Here is a 21,457-nt window from a genome sequence, read left to right on the forward strand (position 1 = left end):
ACTTTAAAGTTCGCAATGCAAATGTTATTTCCATATGTTCTCATTCCCTTATGAATGGTAAATGACATAATTAATGGAATGCCTACTCATTATACCTTATGTATTAACTATATGTGCACGTATATGCATACAATGTGAATTGATAATGTAGAGGAAGAGCAAGTGATACCCCTATGATCCCATCTTTCATTTTTAATAGTGTTATTTATTTATTTATTTATTTATTTATTTATTTATTTTTCTGAGACGGAGTCTTGCTCTGTCACCCAGGCTGGAGTGCAGTGGCAGGATCTCAGCTCACTGCAAGCTCTGCCTCCTGGGTTCACGCCATTCTCCTGCCTCAGCCTTCAGAGTAGCTGGGACTACAGGCACCCGCCACCACGCCCGGCTAATTTTTTGTATTTTTAGTAGAGACGGGGTTTCACCATGTTAGCCAGGATGTTCTCGATCTCCTGACCTCGTGATCCGCCCGCCTCGGCCTCCCGAAGTGCTGGGATTACAGGTGTGAGCCACTGCGCCCGGCCAATAGTGTTATTTTTAATAGTGTTGTTCAATTGGTGCATTCAAGATCTATCACGAACATCTTGATCACGATCAAAACATTTGAAAAGTATATCATATTTTGTGGCTGAGATAGAAAATTAGGTTGATCGAAATTAGATGAATTTGTGATGAAAATATCAATCATATTTTAAAACATTGAATATTTCTTTGTATACAAATGTTGATTTCAACAGAAGCTGCTGTTATACCACTGATTATATACTTATTTCCATTATGTCTAGTATTTCAGTCAACAATTTGGATGAAGATATACATGACAAATATTTCAAATTTGCAGATATTACTATTGTATATGATAGAACCAGTATTTCAATGTTATGGGATTAGGACAATGAGGAAAAAAAAAAAAAAAAAAAACTAATGTAAAATTAAACAGGAGTGAATGCAAAAGCTGGCATGTAACTTCAATCAATTCATATTCATAGAATAGAATACATGAGGCTCACCACAATTCATTAAAATCAACCAGGTTTTCAGTAAACTTCAAATTAAGGCAAGCGATTAATTCCATGCAGTTACCACAAAAGCTAATCAACTTAAAGATTTTAAGTGAAATTATAAAGTCTAGATAACAGATTTTTAATTTCAAATACTTTAAAGGCCAAGGAGGATATAATAAGTGAGCAAAATAAATAGCAATGGAGTAATAGAGAATGGTGTGATTGTAGTAACTGAAGAATACATGATTTCATTAGAGTCTTTTTTTTTTTTCTCCATGTAAACACTGGGCTGCCTGAAGAACACAAATGTTCAGATTGAAATTGTGGTCTGAAGTCTTAATTTTCAGATTCAGGTCAAGATCCTCAGAAATCACCACTAAAGAACTGATTCATGTAACCAAACACCACCTGTTCCCCCAAAACCTATTGAAATAAAAAAGAATTTTAAAAGATCCTCTATAAGTAGATGAAATCAGACCCCAGATCTATATACCACACTGTAAGAATAACACGAGCAAACTTGCAATTAAAATATATGAAAACTATAAGAAGGGTTTGAAAATGTAATAATTAATGGGTGAGGGAATTCAGAATTTAAGGTTAGTGATAAGAAAAGTTAAGAAAGAGATGATAGTTCTCTCCATGTATTTGATGTGTCTATAATATGCAAAAGAAAACAATTACTTAAGCCAGAATTAGGACAAATAAATGAAAATACTTAGGATACAAGCTTTGATCTTGTAAGAACTTTCTGAAGACCATAACAATGAAAACTGTAGCAAAATAAGTTAGATTGTCAATAAAAATAGTGACTCTTAACAAATTCGTAAGGTACATTCAAGAATTGTTTGGATGATTAACTCAATAAATGTCATGGTATCTCTAAAATGAACATAAATTGGAAGTTCATTTGTAATCTAACTTCTGTGTTTACAGATGATGTGGACATTAGAAATCACCACATAGAAGGAACTTATTTGCAATGTGAGATAATGGCTTTTACAATATTTTTTGTTTTGTTTTGTTTTTGTTTTGTTTTTTTTTTGAGGCGGAGTCTCGCTCTGTCGCCCGGACAGGAGTGCTGTGGCTGGATCTCAGCTCACTGCAAGCTCCGCCTCTCGGGTTTACGCCATTCTCCTGCCTCAGCCTCCCGAGTAGCTGGGACTACAGGAGCCCACCACCTCGCCCGGCTAGTTTTGTATTTTAGTAGAGACGGGGTTTCACTGTGTTAGCCAGGATGGTCTCGATCTCCTGACCTTGTGATCCGTCCGTCTCGGCCTCCCAAAGTGCTGGGGTTACAGGCTTGAGCCACCGCGCCCGGCCGGCTTTTACAATATTTTAATTCAGCATCTTGATCTAACCTCAGTAACACGAATTCAGAAATACTGCATTTTCAATGTTTGTGTGTATGTGTGTGTGTTTATGCAATTAAAAAGTGAATGTAATTATGAGAAAAATTGGTTGTATTAGCGAACTATCCTAATTTAAAAGTCTGTGATATTCTTTTTCATTATAAATGAACAAATTTTCAGGGCAGCACAGTTGGTTTTTTGAAAACTAGGAACACTACGAGACCATTTGCATTGTGCTCTGTAACCAGCTACCATTGCTTTAGGGAATATCTCTATATATCCCACTGCCAAGCTAAAGAGCAGTGTTTCAATATTTTGAGGTTACAAGAAAAAATGAAAGAAGGAGGGAAGGAAGGAGGGAGGGAAGGAGGAAGGAAGGAAGGAGGGAGGGAGGGAAGGAAGGAAGGAAGGAAGAAAGAAAGGAAGGAAGGAAGGAAGGGAGGGAGGGAGGGAGGGAGGAAGGAAGGAAGGGAGGGAGGAAGGAAGGCTCTAACAACCTTAAGAAAATTTGACTATGAAAAAAAAAAATAAGCACTGAATTTGATTTCAAAATAAGGAAATGAACAACAACAAACAAAAACAAAACCCTAGAATTTAGGAAGTAACATGAAAGGATAAATGGCTGCAAATTCAAAAGTAGCCAGGAAAATCCCACTAATATACACAAGACAGAATGGGCCCCTTGTAGTATCAGTATAAATCCCTTTGGTAAATCAATGACCACGATACTTTCTACATTTCTTATCCTCAAACATCGCATTACTAACCCATACATGGAAAGTGTATCTGTATCCTGAAACAAATGTTTGAAGGCTCTGATCTCAATCTTTCTGATAAAAAGATCAAAGTTGTTTCATCAATCGTTACTGTCTGCCTTACAAAAGGATTTAGCTTAAGTCTACATTCTTTTTGCTATGTCAGGAATGAAAGACTAGTCAGAAAAGTATTTGGAGCAAAATTATATAGGACAATGACTTTATACTTTTTATATACAGTTAAGAAAAGGTAATCTTATATATTTCATACTTGTATTTATCAGATGCTAGCCACAATAACATGTCTGCAATCATTTTAATGTTTGGTATATTTCATTTTGAAAAGCACAAATATTCATACAAGCCTCTAATTTTGTTTAAATTTTAATGCTAATTAATATGAAACTTTTAATTCTACTCAACATTGTTAAAGAAGCCACATAGACTATAAGATTTGAGAGAGATACTATAAATTTTAGAATCTATAAAACATCCTCTACTATGATAAGATCTTTGTTCCTTTAAAGACACTATGAAACATCATATTTCGGAACCTTGAGAATATTTGTCATTGCTTGATTTGTCCAATTTCCATTTTATTTTTAAAATTTCATTTTTGGGTTGGGCAAGGTGGCTCACACCTATAATACCTGCATTCTGGGAGGCCAGGGTGGGAGGATCACTTGTGTCCAGGAGCTCGAGACCAGCCTGGGCAACATAGAGAGATCCTGTTTCTACAAAAAAATTTAGAAACTGATTGAGCATGGTGACGAACACTTATGGTCCCAGCTACTCAGGACGATCAGTTCAAGCCAGGAGGTTGAGGTTGCAGTGAGCCATTACCGTGCCATTGCACTGCAGCCTGGGAGACAGAGTGAGGCCCTGTCTCAAGAAACAAACAAACAAATAAACAAAAAATCATTTCCCTATGAAAATAAGCAGCCACCTTTACCAATTTCTTTGCTTTGGCTAATCACTTAGTAGAAGTTAGGGCAAAATTATGTGCCAGAAATGCAAAATTTAAATACTTTAATATCAAATTTTCTTTTCTTTTCTTTTTTTTCTTTTTTTCTTTTTTTTTTGAGATGTAGTGTCGCTCTGTTGCCTGGCTGCAGTGCAGTAGCATGATCTCGGCTTACTGCAACCACCACCTCCCCGGTTCAAGCTATTCTCTTTCCTCAGCCTCCAGAGTAGCTGGCCGCATGCCATCACACCCAGTTAATTTTTGGATTTTATTTTTAGTAGAGATGGATTTTCACCATGTTGATCAGGATGGTCTTGCTCTCTTGACCTCGTGATCTGCCTGCCTCGGCCTCCCAAAGTGTTAGGATTATAGGAGTGAACCATCAAATTTTCCTTCAAATATCAAAAGTCTAATTGAATAATTTTCAAAATGTTGTCGATAATACTTACCTTTAGTTGAGATTTGATTCCAATATATTTAAATAATTGAACAATTCCATTCTCTACAGAGCTCTGGGACCATGTTTATCACCATGGCAACTAGTGTGAAAGATCCAACAGAGGTAGGCAGAGATGATTCTTTTACTTAAATAAGATAATAAAGTGAATTGAAAACTAAGACATTTAAAGCACCTGTAATTTATTTTGAAATTAATATTTTCTGTGAAGCATTTAAACAGGAATTTTAGAAAGGTTTTGAAATGAGAGACTAAACCCAAATCACTTCTGTATTGTTTTAACCTTTCCTTCTATATGAATTGTTCTCATGATCTGCTATTGGTATGAAAACGAATGCTTTCTCTTTGGTATGGACAATAATAGAACGTCTCCCGTAATCTGATTAGTTAAATTATTTAGCCAGTGTATCGCAAGACTGGTCTTTAAAAGACACAATTGCATGGTTACAGAGCACATTGATATTTACAAAGAATAGTTATGGAAAGAGAATGACCAAAATAACATATCTACCCTGGGAAAAGCTGCCACTTTGCACAATAATTACAATTCAAGAAGCAGACATACACCTTCCTTAGCATTGGGTCACCAAAAACACATGCTTCATCATGGCTTCCTTTACATTTCCTTATTTTTCTCTTCCTATGAAATTTAAGAACTACTGAATGAGCTGCACAGTCCTTAAACTGGGCAATACATTTTAAAGGAAACATTTTGACCTTTCCAGTATTGTTAACCCACTAGTGTTAGCTGAAATCAGAGATCATGGGTTCTCCCGAAGGCAACTTAGGCTAAATGTATTCATAAATACATTTAGGATGCTTTATGAATTCAATGCTTTCTCAGATGTTCTGTGGAATGGTGATAAAAATTAAAATGTCAGAGAAAGAAAAACTGCTAACCAGAGAGGAAATGATTTTAACGTCTCCTGGATCATCTAGAGAAGAATTGGGCATGCAAGAGTTGTCAGCTGTGCAGATTGTTCTGCTATAATCAAGCCCCCAAAAAACTAAGGAAGAAAAATTTGTAATAGATGACTAACTATGCATGAGTGACTTGCAACATATGCATACGATGCTATTTTTTCCTTATTTATTCACATTCAGCATTTATTTAACACCTACTATTTTTGAAACTATTTAAATATTTAAGCATGGGTGACACATCTATGAAAGGTCTATTTCGATATGAGTAATGTTCTACATATATAGAGAAACAAATGGCTATACTCATTTTATTTCCAAAATATTTGAAAGATATTATGTATTGATAAATAGATATATACATATGTATCATAGACATACATATTTCTGCCTTCATAGAAATAGGCAATAGAGGCAATTGTGGCAGATAAATCATTAGCAATACCAGGAATAGTAAAATAAGTATGAGGAATGACAGATTTGTGAAGTCCATTATTTATAACATGTCAAAAAAGAAATCATGCTGTATTATTACTAAACACAAACAATAACTGATTTAAATGTAACTTAAATGAAATAGCAATTAATATAGTTCCATAGAAAAGGTGTCATAATGGCTAGAACATTTTTATTTGCAATTATATTTTAGGAATGTTTTCATATGTAAATATAAATAAGTGTATCGTGTGCCATAGAGTTGAAAAAAGGTTACCGTCTTTTAAAAAAGTACTCTCAATTATTTTAATTCTCTTGTAATATTGATTATATAGGAAACCATGTATGCACATGGAAAATTTCAAACTAATTATTTCACTGGTAAGTAACAGCTGCATTGATATTAGTTATCCATTATTTATACTATTTCTAAACTCTATAAAAAGTCTACAATGCTGAGTATTAACAGTAGAGTCTCGTGGTTTACTACCAGACTAAATATCTTTTGCAGATGGAACAAACTGCATTAAACAAGAAGGCAAATACCTTTATTTTGGCAATGTTTAGAATCTTTTTCTTTCAACATTATCATCAAAGTAGACCATATATTTAGAGAATAATATGTGTCCCTCATCCTCCCAGAGGAGACAACCAGAAAGAACAGATTGTAGTGTGGGAGACAGCACAGGCATGAAGAGCTCCTTCCTGTCTGCAAGCTAATACTTGTGCTTTGTGGTTTGACAGGCCAATGATAGGTTTAGATAAGAAAACCATTTCCTGTCCTTAAAAATCAAAGTTTCTGTAGTAACATACTACATATGGGTCCTATACAATCATTTTCTATACAAAGTCATCTAATTCAAGATCTGTCCTATTTTATTGAGATAAGAAATTATTAAAATGTGAAGCTCTAAAAATAGTGGCTTATAATTGAATGGCTAATTCTCTCTTAATTATAGGTATGCTACAGTGGTACTATAATTAGGGATGATCAGTAACTTCAAAATGATTCAGACTTTATCATTCACTCTGTACAAGGATGTGCATGAGTTCCATAAACAGAAAACTGCAGAAAATGAAGACAGACTCATTTTCCTCACATCTCTTAGTGGTTACAAGATTGTTCTCCATTTACTCTCTCTTTCAAGCAAAGTAAATATTTCATGAATGTTTCGTTTAATGATCATCACTGAAGAAAAGTATAGATTTTAAATTAGAAAATCTGCAGCTTAAATTGAACTTCTATGACAATTTCATACTCACTGACTTTACTAAAGTAATATTAATATAATGTGGTTTGTTATGATTTACCTGAAATCTGAAAATATCTTAGACTTTAATGGAAGAACAAACATCATGTCAGTACAAAACAGATCCCTAACTATTAAACAAAATATTCATCTTATAAATTTATATGAAGTGCTTTTATTTCAACAAGAATATACTTTTATGAAACAATTAACATTGAGACAAAAGACTAGGAGTTCAAAATTCTGAATTCTATTTTAGAATTGGCCTTTAATTTCTAAACGGCCTCAACTTACTTTTTATCTTTCAGTTAGTTATTATTTGAAATTTAGAAAATGATCTAACTTTTCAAATCCACGTCTGCAATGCTAAATCCAAATCTCTGGCTATGATGAAAACCAATTTATCAGTTGACTTGATAAACTCAGTGATAGTAGAAAATTTAGCAATAATATAACTAATAAAATTCCCAGTTGTAAAAGACCATAAAAAGGACAAAGCTATCACTAAAGCCAAATTAAGCCACATTACAAAACATGAAGATAAATGTTAGAACTTTAAAGATTAGCAAGTGATAAAAGTGCATTATTGCGTGTGTAATCAGCTATTTTACTGGATCTTGACTCCGAAAGTAAGCGTAATGAATGAGCAGAGAACAAAGTAAGCAATACATGTTTTCAGTCTTGCTTCAGCCCACTTCATCCATATCCCTTTCCTGATAGGCTGGGCACCATAATAATCAGCCCGCCAGCATTCACTCTGTTCTGTATCTACCTTACACAGAAGTCCCAAAATTCCTTAGAACCAAAGAAAAGTTGAGAGAGGATGAACCCAAGACCTGTGGTGAATGTTAATTTTAGGTATACAAACAAGAATTCCCTTTACCATATTTTCCACAGAAACTCAGAAATTCAACCACACTACAGCCAATAGACATACTGTGGTTCACCCTATGATTTAAGGAAACAATATTAATGAAAATCGAACCTATTTGTCTTTAAAATGTCTCTAAATTAGTTTCATTTTGTTCAATGATTTACATAACGTTCTATGAAAAAAGTTGTTGACTCAAAGGGAATCTGTTATGCAGTTTCCCTATACTAATTCAGTCAACTCTATGTGAAAAGTATGATACTTGATGGATACAGTTGGAAAGCCATAGAATCCTACAAAACATTTTGAGAATCAGAAGCATAAATAAGATTTTCCTCACTATTGTCATCATGGCATCCAATTATCAAATATTATTGTAATATAGTTAGCAAAATTGCTCAAAATTACTCATAAACTAGCAAAATTTTTATTTAATTCAACTTGAAGAAACAAAACTTTAATATACATAATTTCCAAAATTACAACCATGTCATATACTTTAATGAAAGAATTAACATATAAAGTTCCTATTCTCTTTGGTGATGCCTGCTGTTTTGTTGGCTTCTGTTTTTTGGTACAAACAGAATAGTGTGATTTTAAATAAGTTTGAGCCCACACTCTTCTTTCTCTAGATAAGGAGAAGCCCACTACAACATTATATGCATTGAGACCTAGCCAATGTCATTTCATCAACAGTTCCTTTTGGAGATAGTTTGAGAGGAACGGTGAGGACTTGCTTGGGTGTCAACCGTGTCTGATGTTCTAGCATTACATAAGCAAGAGTGGATGTAACCAAGAATAGAGCACGAAGGCAGTGAAATAAATCCAGAGACTTTGCTGCACAAGGAAAAATAGTGTATAGAAAGAACCCTGGCTAGGAGGAAAAGACCTCAGCATATTTATTAGTTGCATGAATTTAATCAAATGCCCCAAATTATCTGAGCTTCTGTTTAATAATGCACAGATATCAAACAAAAATCATTGCCCTGACTATCAGACAGAAATATTGTTAGGTTGAAACAGGTAATGGATAAGAGACTTCTTTGGGGAGCTATACTGATAGATAGAAGTCATCAGTTTGCCTAACTATCCATCATCACTTCTCTATTACTCTAGGGAAGAAAAGCTCCACAACCTTATAAAACCTCCACAATTGCATATTGGAACAAATGGGCTCCATGAGGTTAGTGCACTGAAACAGAAAAGTAGCAACATTCTTTTCCCAGACTCAACTAGCTTTCTTATCTTGTCTACTAGGGAATGTGAATACACTGGACATACGATTCTAGCACCTTGGTGATTAAGACACGTGTTTCTATGATCGACTCAGTGAAGATATACTGAAAAGCTTTGTGAATGTGAATGTGTAGTAGTGAAAAGTAACTGGTACTACTATTGTCCAAACAAGGTAATAACTGGAACTCTCCACAGATGCATGCTCAACTGGAAGAGAGTGTCTGAAAATAATTAAGATTATTTTAATCGACCAGGTGCAGTGCAGTGGCTCACGCCTGTAATCCCAGCACTTTGGGAGGCCGAGAGGCGGTGCGGATCACGGGATGGTCAGGGATATCGGAGACACATCCTGGCTAACAGACACGCTGAAACTGCTCTACTAAAAATACAAAAAAAAAAAAAAAAAAAAAAAAAAAAAAAAAAAAAAAAAAATTAGCGGGTCTGGTGGCAGGCCCGACTTTAGTGCCAGTACTCAGGAGGCTGAGGCCAGGAGAATGGCGTGAAACCGGTGGAGGTGGCAGCTTGCCAGTGAGCCAACGATCACACCACGGGCGACTCCAGCCTGGGCCACAAAGTGGAGACTCCGTCTCAAAAAAAAAAAAAAAAAAGATCATTTTAATCAACAAAAGTAGCACCAAGTAAATCATGTTGTAACAGGCATCTGCATCATTCTCATAGATCTCATTTACTTCAAGAGGGAGCACCTAATTTTTTCAAATAAGATAAAAGCAAGCCACACTGCATACAAATATTAAAAATGCTTTCAAATGCACTTCTAATTGAGGAACACACAACATTTTTAAACTGAGTATTCATACACATGTTGCCTATATGTTTAGAAATGATAATACATTGTCATTAGTGTCAAATCTACATTACAAGATTCATACTAAAATCTGCATTAAAGTAAAAAAAACTGCTGATGGTCCACATCTTTGCACTTAAATTGAGGTACCTAATCAATTCATCAAGGTCCTGCACTCTTCACATACACCCAAGTTACTACCTGTTATTAGCTACGGTTCTACCACTCCCACTCCCAGAACCCTTTCTCCCATAGTATCTTCAGCTGAACTGAAGTTATTCAGAAAAGAGACCAGAGGTAATGTAGCATGAGATAGTCTTTAAATTCTGACGGTCATTTGAAGGTCCTAATCCTAATTCATGAATCAGTTGGACTAGATCTCACTCAAACTCAGATATATTCGAAGATATTTATAGATTATCAGAGACCATTACATGTCACCAATATTGGCTTTAGACCTATGTTAATCAGCTGCATTTAAACATTTTCATAGAAAGAGTTGTTTTATACACACAATAGTAGAAAAAAAGAAAATTATGCCAACATCAGGCCCTTGGGCTTATCCTATAAAAAGAGAGCATAAGAACAAAAGTTAAAAAAGTAACCTACATCTAATAGACACAGTATAAATATGCCACATATTTTAAAAGTTAGGAAGTGGAGGGCCTTTGTTGGCTTTTCCTTGGAAGCTTTGCACAGAAAATTCAGAATCAACACATATGAACATAATCTGTTTCCTCACACATAATTAACATAATTGATTTGAATGTGAGTTTTTCAATTATGAACTAGGTAAGATAAATGCAGTCATATTTATTTAAAATCAAACAAAAATAAGATGTTTTGTTGAAAACATAATAATCTAATCTTAACTATACTTTGCTTCAATGTTGTTCCAAAAGGACAATCAATTTTGGTAAAATAGATTTCATTGCAACATTGTGGTTTTTCTCCTAAGGAGTTAGGAGTCAGAAATTAGAGCTAGACCTAAGTATTGGGATAAGGAAGGGTCAGAAGCAGAGACAAGGTGAAGAACAGAAATAGAATTAGGGTTACTTTCACATAGTACCTTGGAATTGACTATGGGAGGGAAACAAAGTTTAAATAGGTTAAATTTCAGGAACAAAATCAGAAACTACAAAGCAGAATCTCTTACCCTGAAAAACTCTTTAGTGGAGCCAGAATCTAATGTTCCATAAGCAATTTCTGTTTGCTTAGAAAGATCCTCAGCACTTTCGATGGGAGACACCATCCTCTCTACAGTCAGGAAGGCGGCTAAGTTAGCCGTGTAGGAGGAGATTATGATCAGGGTAAAGAACCACCACACACCTCCAACAATGCGCCCAGAGAGGGATCTAATAACAAGTATGAAATGGATTTGTAAAGTGAAATGAATGACCTAATAAAAAAACAAGTTAACAGTATTATGCAAATATTGACTTATAGGGGAATATTTAATTTTATATTTTTCAATATCGTTAACGAAACTGGAAATCATTAAACATTTTGGGCAAGGAGTACAGAGTAGCTAAATTTAACAGCGTACACACAGGTCAGAACTTCTGATTTCTGGAATACTTTCATAATTGTATTGCCCAAATAGTTTGATATGAATCCCATAAGAAAGCAATTTCAAGAAATTTACAAATACTCATAAAAATTTATCCACTCATGATGTAAGTAAACGTAAACAAGAGAATGTAATATCACCAGCAAAGCTCATAACAATGTTTATGAACAAAATCAAAAATTAAATAAAAGCATACTCCACAGATATAACTTTAAAACCAAAGAAACCCTCCCTTTAATTCACTCAGTGAATTTCCAAAAAAAAAAAAAGGCCCCAAATTTTGTTAATCTTGTGTATGTAAAACATTGGTATTAGATACAGTACAGGAAAGAAAAAATGAGGAAAAAATAACGCTACAAGCAAAGATATCACACCAAATATAACTATTAATGAACAAAAATCAGATGGCTTCAGGGTATGGATGGCTATGACCCTGTTCCTTTATGTGTCTTGCTTAAAAAAAAAAAAAACAAAACTTAAAGAAAACAAATTATACATTTAAAAGTTTGTGAAGATATAAATTTCTAGTTTGAGGTATAATAAAATAACAATATTTTTCTGACTACAAATTCTTACATAGAATGGTTTTTAAAAGCTTAATAGATTCCCAATAATTTACTTTAAAACCTGAAGTAGGGGAATACAGGTATAGAGATACAGCAAAAGATATATACTGCATTATTTTGAAAGATTTGATGGGATTCTGCACATAACTAAGAATTTAAGTGATATTGATAAACCAATAAAAATAACCATTTCTCTGTTGTCAGGAACTGTGCTATGTCTAACAATTAGACTTGCTAGTGTGAATAAGTGATATTTCTAAAAATTTAAATCATGCTTGGCAATTTATGATTTAAAGTTTTTGACAATTAACACTAAGAAATAAATCTTTTGATGAAACATATACTAGATCAAACACTCGGGAAATATTTGGAGAATAAACCACTCAAGCAGTTAAGAAAGGAGAGAAGCTTATTTAAATGAAAAGGTTTTTTATATAGAAACATCAGTTGCTAAAATAAAGGAGATAGAGAGAGAAAATAGCAAGGAAAACAAAAGAATATAATTAAAGGTCTTTATCACAAAGTCTGTATGAAATACAAAAAATTAAATAAATATGATAGGATGGAAAAAGTTAAACACTTCTCACATATATTCTGAAAAGGATATTAAATATATTTTACATTTGAAAAATGCCTTATGTAGACACAATCACTCTCAAAATGTTCACTATTCATCTAATATCAATGGGAAGTATAGTTATACGACATGTATCATATATTTAAGAGGGCAGATTCAGTACCTGACTGCTCAAATCCCTTAAAACAAAAGTTGATTACCATGTAATCAGCTTTTGACTCTACACATCGCATATTAATTTACGATATGTTTAAGAATCATTTTTATAAGTCATTCTATTCCAGTTGTAAAAATTAAGAAATGTTAGATGTAAGTTGTCCTCTATTCCAGTCCTTATATCAGATTTAATACATCAACTGATTTAAAATGTACATGATATCCAAAACATTTTATTGGACTTATAAATAATTCAAAGGCAAAAGTACTTCAGCTATTTATTATTTACTTTTAAGTATTTTAAAGCATCAATTCATGTTTCTCAAAGAGTTCCTGAGAAATTATGCAGAGAAGGAAATTCAATATTATTTTATGGTGACAGACAAAAAGTTACTTCTAAAATTAAAAGTAAAACTTTCACTCATCAGCATCAGCACTAAAGGAGTAAAGAAATGTGCATATGCTCTTATTTCTTTTTAATCCCCACTAAATCGTTTTTTAAATGACACACGTTTTTATATTCATTTGATTCCTTTAGGGTCATTGTGGACAATCCGGAAGCAAACAGGACAATAAAAATAACCTTTACAGCATATTGCTCTCATAATTTCTGTGATTCTATTCTCCATGAGACCATGTCTTATAGATAAGATATTCTAAACTTAATTTCAGACAAATGAGAAGTTAATTTAACAAATCACTCTAGATTACAACTTAAATGTGTTCTATTAACATTAATAATATAGTATCATATCATATTTTACTTGGAAAAGAATTATAAATATTTTTTAATATTTAAAGACATTTCTAAAGTGATCTGTGGATGTCATGCTATTTAAAACTGATAATAAGCTACTGTATTCTTCTTAACTGGGGTAACCATCATTGCATTCTTAGAAACGATAGTTTTGTTCATTAAAAATCATTAACTTTGCCAGTGTATTATGTTGAATTTTAAAATGCATATATAGCGTAAGTGAAAGCCATGTATCTCAAATGTTTTAATAAAATAAATTTTTATCAAATACACTCTGAAGGAAAAAATATCAATCAATAACAAGGAAAATATGCTATCTAAAATCTGTTTATCCTACCAGGAAATAAAAGTTACTACATGTGAAATTGTAATGTCATGACTCATGAATGAAATCAAAAGCACAGAAAAAATATCTTAATTTAGATGCAGCCTTGATGAAAAGGGGAAGTCATCTATATGTCATGGTCGACTCTGGGATAATACAGATTGCTGATATGCCTTGTGCTCCAGCCCCTGTGTGCAATTAGGTTTCCCACTCCTTGACAAACACTGGATACCTAAACAACTACCTGCAGTGCCATCATGCCCAGGAGCAGGCATCGACAGGAACCCAGGCCAGACTGGGCTGACATGTCCTACTTCATAACGAACCCACATACACTCTCCCTACTATCCAAAAGGCATAGCATAGGATATTATTGCCTTACATTTCAGAACTAGGGTAACATACTTCACTGTCCTTCTTACCAAAGAGTGAACTACTTCTTTATCATTTTACGGGCCAGAATGTTCTCTGAGACCCCAATTTGGTTAGTATTTTCCTCCAAATTATTAGAAACTTCTCTATATATCTTTAACTTAGATCAAATAAACTAAATACAGAGATGATTTTGTCAGAGGTAAAAAATATATATATATGTATGTGTGTGTGTGTGTGTGTGTGTATATATATATATACACACACACATGTCATGCTGTGCAAATACCATTGGCATATTTCTAATTCACTGAAGTCCCACAGGGAAGTCACAGGGAATCTGGTGAAACTGAGATTTTAAAACTCTGTATAATTCATAAAAATATAATTTTTTAAACCATTCCTGCTAGAAGTACCTACTATCAGAGAAGTAAGCTACTGATAATTGCTGCCTACATGATGTATTTCCTTTATCTCACTGAGTGAAATATACTAAAAAGATTGCAAAAGATACAAATCTTTGAGCTTCTCATATAGTTTTCTTAAATTAATCACTTGCTATGCTCAAAAGTGATTTTGAGAATATACTCACAATATAATAAAACTGTATCATGAAAGGCACCCACTCCATTAGTTATTAAGATATCCTGTAAAATCAAAGAAGGGTACTAGAGCCCAAATTAAAATGCGCCAGTAGACTGATAAACATTTTGACTTTAAATGTTAATCACACTAGAAAAACATGATTTATTCCTCTGAAGAGCCAAACATGGCTATCATTCTTATTCATATGTGCAACATGAATAAAATCAATAGGCACTTTGTGGTAGATTCATTATAATTAGAAATTCTAGTGCAGGGATTTAACATATCATAATGAGATTAAAGGTAGGTGAGTTTATTCCATGATGTGTGTGTATTACCATTCGATATGGATAGGTTTTTTTAATGAATGATTAGTCCCTTCCAGGCATTTGTGGGTACTTGAAAATATGCTATTATATTAATCCAGTAACCTCACCTAGAAAAAAAAATTTTTATAGTATCTCTCCCATACCATTTCCATGAGCTAATGATGGGAAAATAAAAGAGATGAGATGTGAGCCAACAAAGTTTTATCTAACAAGGTGTTACTTTTGCAGTTAATAAATAACGTTGCCCATTTTCCCATATACAGGTCTGTGCATCAACACACAGATGACTGTAAAATGAGAATATGCAGCAAAAACACGGTACCCCTCCAAGAAGGCATGGAATGATAGGAACCTTATGCATTTTATAGCCTCTCCATGGTGTGTATAATTTCACCAGGGAAATAGATGAGCAACATTCGCAGAACATTGTTCATATATTTCACAGACTTATGCCGAAGCGAAAAGGATGTCCTTTAAGAGTCTTAAACCACTTGGACAGGAAGTCGGCAGCTGGTAACTTCTTTAGAGTGAATTCATAAACACCATGAATGTCCACTTGAGACCTAAAATGCACAAAGTTGAAGCAGGTGAGTAACCAACCTTGGCGAAATATCGCATCCTTGCTGCATAAAGGCACCCAAGGAAAACCAGAGACTATTAAAAATCCCAAATTCATTAGTTGATTCACTACTTTGTGTTTCTCTTCCATCTTCAAACTCCTCAGTGTGCCACTCGTAGGGGCTAAATCTGCTGACCAGGAATAAAACTACACTGACCCCAATGTAGGCAAAAACAATGCACATCCAGATCTCATAGGCTAAAGGATCAAGAAAGGAAAACACTCCTGGTTTGGACTTCTGAGGCTTCTTGATCATGATAGATATCCCGAGGCTCATGAAGGGCTTTGAGAAGTCAATCACCTCTTCTCTCACAAGGGTAATAGTTAATGGAGCAATTGCAATATCAGCTTTCTGTAAGGGAAAAAAAGGAAAGTAATAGTACCTGGAGTCATGGTGAAAAGGGAATCGTGGTTATGTCACTGGATCAAAGAAAAAGGAGAGGAAATCAGAGAAATCGCAATAATTCTTTCCCTGGTATAGTCCCAGTAAAGAATGAACAAAAGGGAATTATTCCCCCAATGCCCCTCCTCTTTATGAATACACAGTATACCCATCTGGCTTGACTATGATCATTATACATCTGCACTGCATCTCTGCATTTGCAGCCTTTTGACAATACATATGGCCCATATGCTTCAAGAGAGATGAAATGATTGTCTCAGTTAATCTACATGTCTACTTCTGGCTTCAATCTTAATCTTTCAGATGTTCACAAATCAACAAGATAATGTTTCTAGAGTAATGTGGGAAATCAACAACCTCAGACATGGATACTTCACAGGGAGAGAAAGCAGACTGTCAACAACAATTCAAATTGAATGACTTTACCTATGAGAAGAGCTATACTTACCCCATATACAAGTTCTCCAACCATCCCATTCCAAATTTTCGTGTCTGCATCCCTGGCCCCATACTTGCCATCACCAACAATCGTCAACTTGTACTTGAACCCACAATGTTTGGCGATTTCTGCAGCCAGGTCAACACAGTAGCCCTCATAGCGCTCATTGCCTTCAAGCATTTCATGATTTTTCTTCATCATAACATATGGAGATTCCTATATGAAAAGACTTTGCTTTAGCCGATTAAAGTATCTGCGTTAATTATGTACTCTCATTGAATCAAATCTTCTGGTTTAATTATTACCTGTTAACCAGAGTGAATGAAGAATATAGATGGTGAACACACAACAGTAGAAGAATAATTTAAGTATAATGCTTCCCCCCAAAAATCTCTGAATGTCTATCAATATATTTCATTAAGATGGCTTTTACATAACCATACTGAGTGAACAAGATACTCAAAATCACAAACTCTTTGTATGTTCTCTAGCCATATTTGTAATTATTAAGACTTAGAGCAAAATATTACTGCTCAACACCTATTTTATTCCAGTTTGGATTCACCAAACCCTTATACTTGATTAAGGTTATGCCAATCCCCAAACCAGCATTCACCCAAAACCCTGTGTCACTGCTGTCCCAAAGATAAGGTTCATGTGGAAATCAGGTTCATGGCCAGTGATACACAGACTGAAAGGATCATTGTCATCATGATGTACTGATTCTACCCCCGCAGGCTTCAGGTCTCACTTCATCTGTGAGATACAATATCCTAGAATGATGCTACAAGGATAGCTAGAGAGTAGCTTCCCCCTGTAAACATAAGAAAAAGGAAGCAAGAAAAAAATGAATCAACACAGTCCAATATTCTCCATTGGAAAGTGGCACCGAGGATATTTGGAGTCTCAATGAGATAGTTCCTCTCAATGGCATGATAAAGGCAAAAATCCTCAAATGTCTAATTTGCACTTGTCAGGAGATTTTCAATTGCTTACCAATGTTTTAATTCAAATCCCTTATCAATCTATCTATATCTGCTCTCAGTATTGTTAGGAGAATAAATCACACAAATTTACAACTTCACTGTTAAATTAAGGCCATTTTTTTTTTTTTGTAAAAGAAAATAAAATGAAATAGTTTTGTCACAAAATCCTGTCCTATAACAAACACCATTTTCTCCATTTCATTTCACCAACAGCTTGCCATGGTGATCCACATCTCTCTTCCATCTATCCAAAGCCTGAGTGTTGAAGATCCAGTTCAATTTTTCCTTATTCATTCAATATGCATTGATTGTGTACTAGCTATGTGCCAACCAGTGCTGAAACTTGGAGTGAAAAGAAGGGAAATAATCCTTGTCTTTAAGGAGATCATCTTTCATTAGATAGAATAAAGACAATTCATCATCATCATGAAATCACGTAACAAATAGAAAGAAAGAATTTACACAGTATTGGGTAGGAATGGAAAGGTGAAGAACTCGCAGAAATATGAGGAACAATCTTCAAGACATTCCCCAATTGTTCACTGATGTAAGCACCAGGGAAGGAATTATCTGTGTAGTTAAACTGTAGCCTTCCTTAAAGAAAATTGGGAACATTTTGAATGCTTTAGCTAGATCTTGTGTTTTCCTTTCAACAGAATAAATATGCAGCAAATGATTAAAACATTGCAAAAGAAGCAAAACAGATATTATTTTCCTAAAATATAAATAGCTACTCCTGCAGATATTATCCATAAGAAAATACAAAGTAAAATATAGGCATATGTAACAAATTACCAAAATTGTGGTGACAACAACAGTCTTATTCTCAAGCCCAGAGGTGTCATTTCCAGAAGGGAGCTCAGTAAGAGTAACAACCATTTTGTCCACTTCACTCCAGTAGCCAATCTGGAAAAGGTTACAGCAGACAGACGTATGGATAAATGACTTGTCTATTAGCAAAGCATTTAATTATTTTCAAAGCCATGTCTGAATCTGAAATTAGACCCACATTTACTGGGCTTGTTCTAAACAGAAATGTCTTTTATATATGTGAATCTAACAGGAATAAAAGGAAGTATAAAAAAATTGTTAAAAATGACTTGTCTTTTCATATTCACTTTTCATATTCTCTAAGAGTAATTGTTTGGGAGTGGTCATATAGAAATGTAATTAAAATCCAGATAATGGCATTTTAGCCTAAACAGCTAAAAGGGTGATGTTGAATTGAACAGTTACATGCATCTTTGCACCAGCTACCTTTTTTCTTCTGAACCGTAAACCAACAATAGTTCTTTCTCTTTTCATTAAAGATTTCCACATCCGTCTAAAAAGTTAAAAGTTCAACAGCTCTACCTATGAACTATTTTTAAAATTATAATTCAGTGTTACTTACCAGAAATAAACAGACTTTAGGAAAAAAAAAAAAAACAAACTTCAAAATACATCTGTTTCCGGAAGTCATTAAACTCTAGGTGAATACACATCTCCAGAACTCTAGCTAACTCACCTCCTCACATAGAACTGCTTTTAAATCACTAAGGATTTACCTTCCGGGGCCCATTAGTTTTGAGCTCCATGATGTTAATTGTATAGTTTATTCTTTTTCCATTCTGGTCAAACTTTATATTTCCTGAGAGACCTTCAACCTGAACCTAATAAAGAAATGGGAAAGGAGCAGAGTTATCTATTTACTTCAACTGAACATATACACTGTACAGATTACTTTCACCAGCTGAAGTCAAGAAAACTACATCAATAAGGTTTGTTTCTTTCTTCAACCTACCTTTGCGTTGTTAGAAAAGAACATTGCCTGTATGTTAGACATAAGGAATAAGACAAAGATGACTAATTCAGCAGGAAGAAAACATTAATGGCCATATTAAGTCACGTTAATGATTATTTTGAGTAACTGACCTGTTTGAGGGCCCGTTCTATTTCTACACCTTGTCCCCAGGGGACCGCTGGGTTTGCCAGACAGTCTCCCGCATTCCCCCTTCGGGAGATTTCAATTCTCTGCTTCCTTAGGTTGCGGAAGGCTTCAGTCATCACTTGAACCGCATCATAGGTCAGAGCAGAAGTATACTGCAAAGGATCACACACATTTCATAAGAACGGGAGAAAATTCAGAAACTCAGTGCACACCAGCAACCAAGACTGCCATTGCTCAGCACACAATACCACCTAAAACTCCAAGAATTTAAACACAATTTCTGCATCTAGAAACCTAAGAATCGAAGAGAAGCATTACAAAACATGGGAACTTTGAAATGTGCTTTTGACTCTAAACATGTTCTATTATGTTAATATCTCAGCTGTTTCAGGTGAGACCTTTTCATAATAATTGTGTCAATGTTCAGTTTTCTTTTATTTTTCTAACCTGCTTCTTGTTACAGCCTCACTTTATAGCCTGCTATGGTGATATACAAAACTATAAGATTAACAATTAATATTTCTTTACAGTCTAATGAGAAATACATTTGTCAATGCAGAAGGAATATGAATTAGTTTCAGGATTCTTAGTCTCTAATTCAACCCCGGTCATGCTTACACTGATCTGCAGTGGTTTTAGGGGTGTCTACTTAGGATCCCCTAGGTGATTCTGGTAATCAAGTAGAACCACAAAACTTCATAATTTCTATGCCCCCATGCCTCCATGCTTCAACAGTCTATGAAAACATTGGTTCAAAACTTATGGTGTTCAGATCCCAGTGGGACAGCACAATTATTACATTTTCTAGGGCCAAACAGATTAACACTACATGTGTACCAGGCATTGTCAGTGTCTGGATAAGTAGTAGCATGTGCATGTATATATATTACCATTTGCCAAATGGATGACGCTGTCAGTTAATGATTAATTACATTTCGACGTTAAAGTTTTGCTGAATGCTGAGAAAATTTCTGTCATTATTTTTCAATCTGTAGGTACTAAAAGTACGGTGAAGCTTGGGAGAAAGAAATGCAATACTGTACCATACTGACTTTGTGACATGCTAAATTCTTGATCACCAATCCAAAACAGGCACTCAGCATTCCCAAAGAATTCTATTCAGTTCCTTAGTATTTCAGGTCTTCCACTCTCGAAAATGATAATTTCATCTTTGTCTTCTCCAAATACCCTGACCTCTATATACTTCTCTTGCTCTAAATTCCTGCTGAAAACCTTGCCTTCCTTGTCATGGAAAAAAGATAAGTAATCTAACAGTAAAACCACTAAGCTCTCCATACTCTGTTTTTCACCTGAGACGACAACACAGGACATCTACTTAAGAAACGACTTCTTGAAGTAAATAAGAAATATCACATCAAGATACATCTGCTTTGCTTGTATGTTTGTTTCTATTCTAAAGGAAAAAAACATTAATTTGTTTTTTATACAGAAATAAGTTTATTGCCAAAATAATTCTTACAATAATGTCTAGGTCTCTGAAAAAGAAATGTAACCTAAATTGAAATATTGCAGTTTGTATGGAAATGGTGATAATAGGTAAAAGTCAACATTTTTGACTTAGCTTGCTCACATTACTAGGGGAAAGCTATAAATCCGTCTACTAAATGTGTTTGAGGTCTACAGATGTTGGTTAACTACATTTAAAAAATATGATTAGCTTGAATGAATTGAAAGCATTTAGATCCATGTAGCATATTATGAATATGATTCAGAGTATGCACACATTAAGAGTAAAAATCCTTTCAACCTTTTTCAAATGCTCAAAACTAATC

The 21,457-nt window shown here is 34.3% G+C and overlaps 1 protein-coding gene across 6 annotated transcripts in view; it reads right to left on the reverse strand.

Annotated features, from left to right (window-relative positions):
* The window catches only part of GRIA2 (glutamate ionotropic receptor AMPA type subunit 2), a 150,460-nt gene that overhangs the window by 13,647 nt on the left and 115,356 nt on the right, over window positions 1-21,457 (reverse strand). For all 6 annotated transcript variants that reach the window (XR_001885380.1, XM_017871039.1, XM_017871038.1 and 3 more), the window contains exons 7-12: window positions 19,649-19,816; window positions 19,282-19,386; window positions 18,530-18,640; window positions 16,758-16,964; window positions 15,888-16,258; window positions 11,207-11,405 (exon numbers count right to left, since the gene is read on the reverse strand). Coding sequence is in view for 5 of the 6 variants with exons in the window: in XM_017871039.1 (XP_017726528.1) it covers window positions 11,207-11,405; window positions 15,888-16,258; window positions 16,758-16,964; window positions 18,530-18,640; window positions 19,282-19,386; window positions 19,649-19,816 (1,161 nt within the window). In the remaining variant the exon portion in view is untranslated. The remainder of the gene's footprint in view (window positions 1-11,206; window positions 11,406-15,887; window positions 16,259-16,757; window positions 16,965-18,529; window positions 18,641-19,281; window positions 19,387-19,648; window positions 19,817-21,457) is intronic.

This window comes from Rhinopithecus bieti, unplaced genomic scaffold (assembly GCF_001698545.2).
Source record: "Rhinopithecus bieti isolate Rb0 unplaced genomic scaffold, ASM169854v2 scaffold_3878, whole genome shotgun sequence".
NCBI classification, from domain to species: Eukaryota; Metazoa; Chordata; class Mammalia; order Primates; family Cercopithecidae; genus Rhinopithecus; species Rhinopithecus bieti.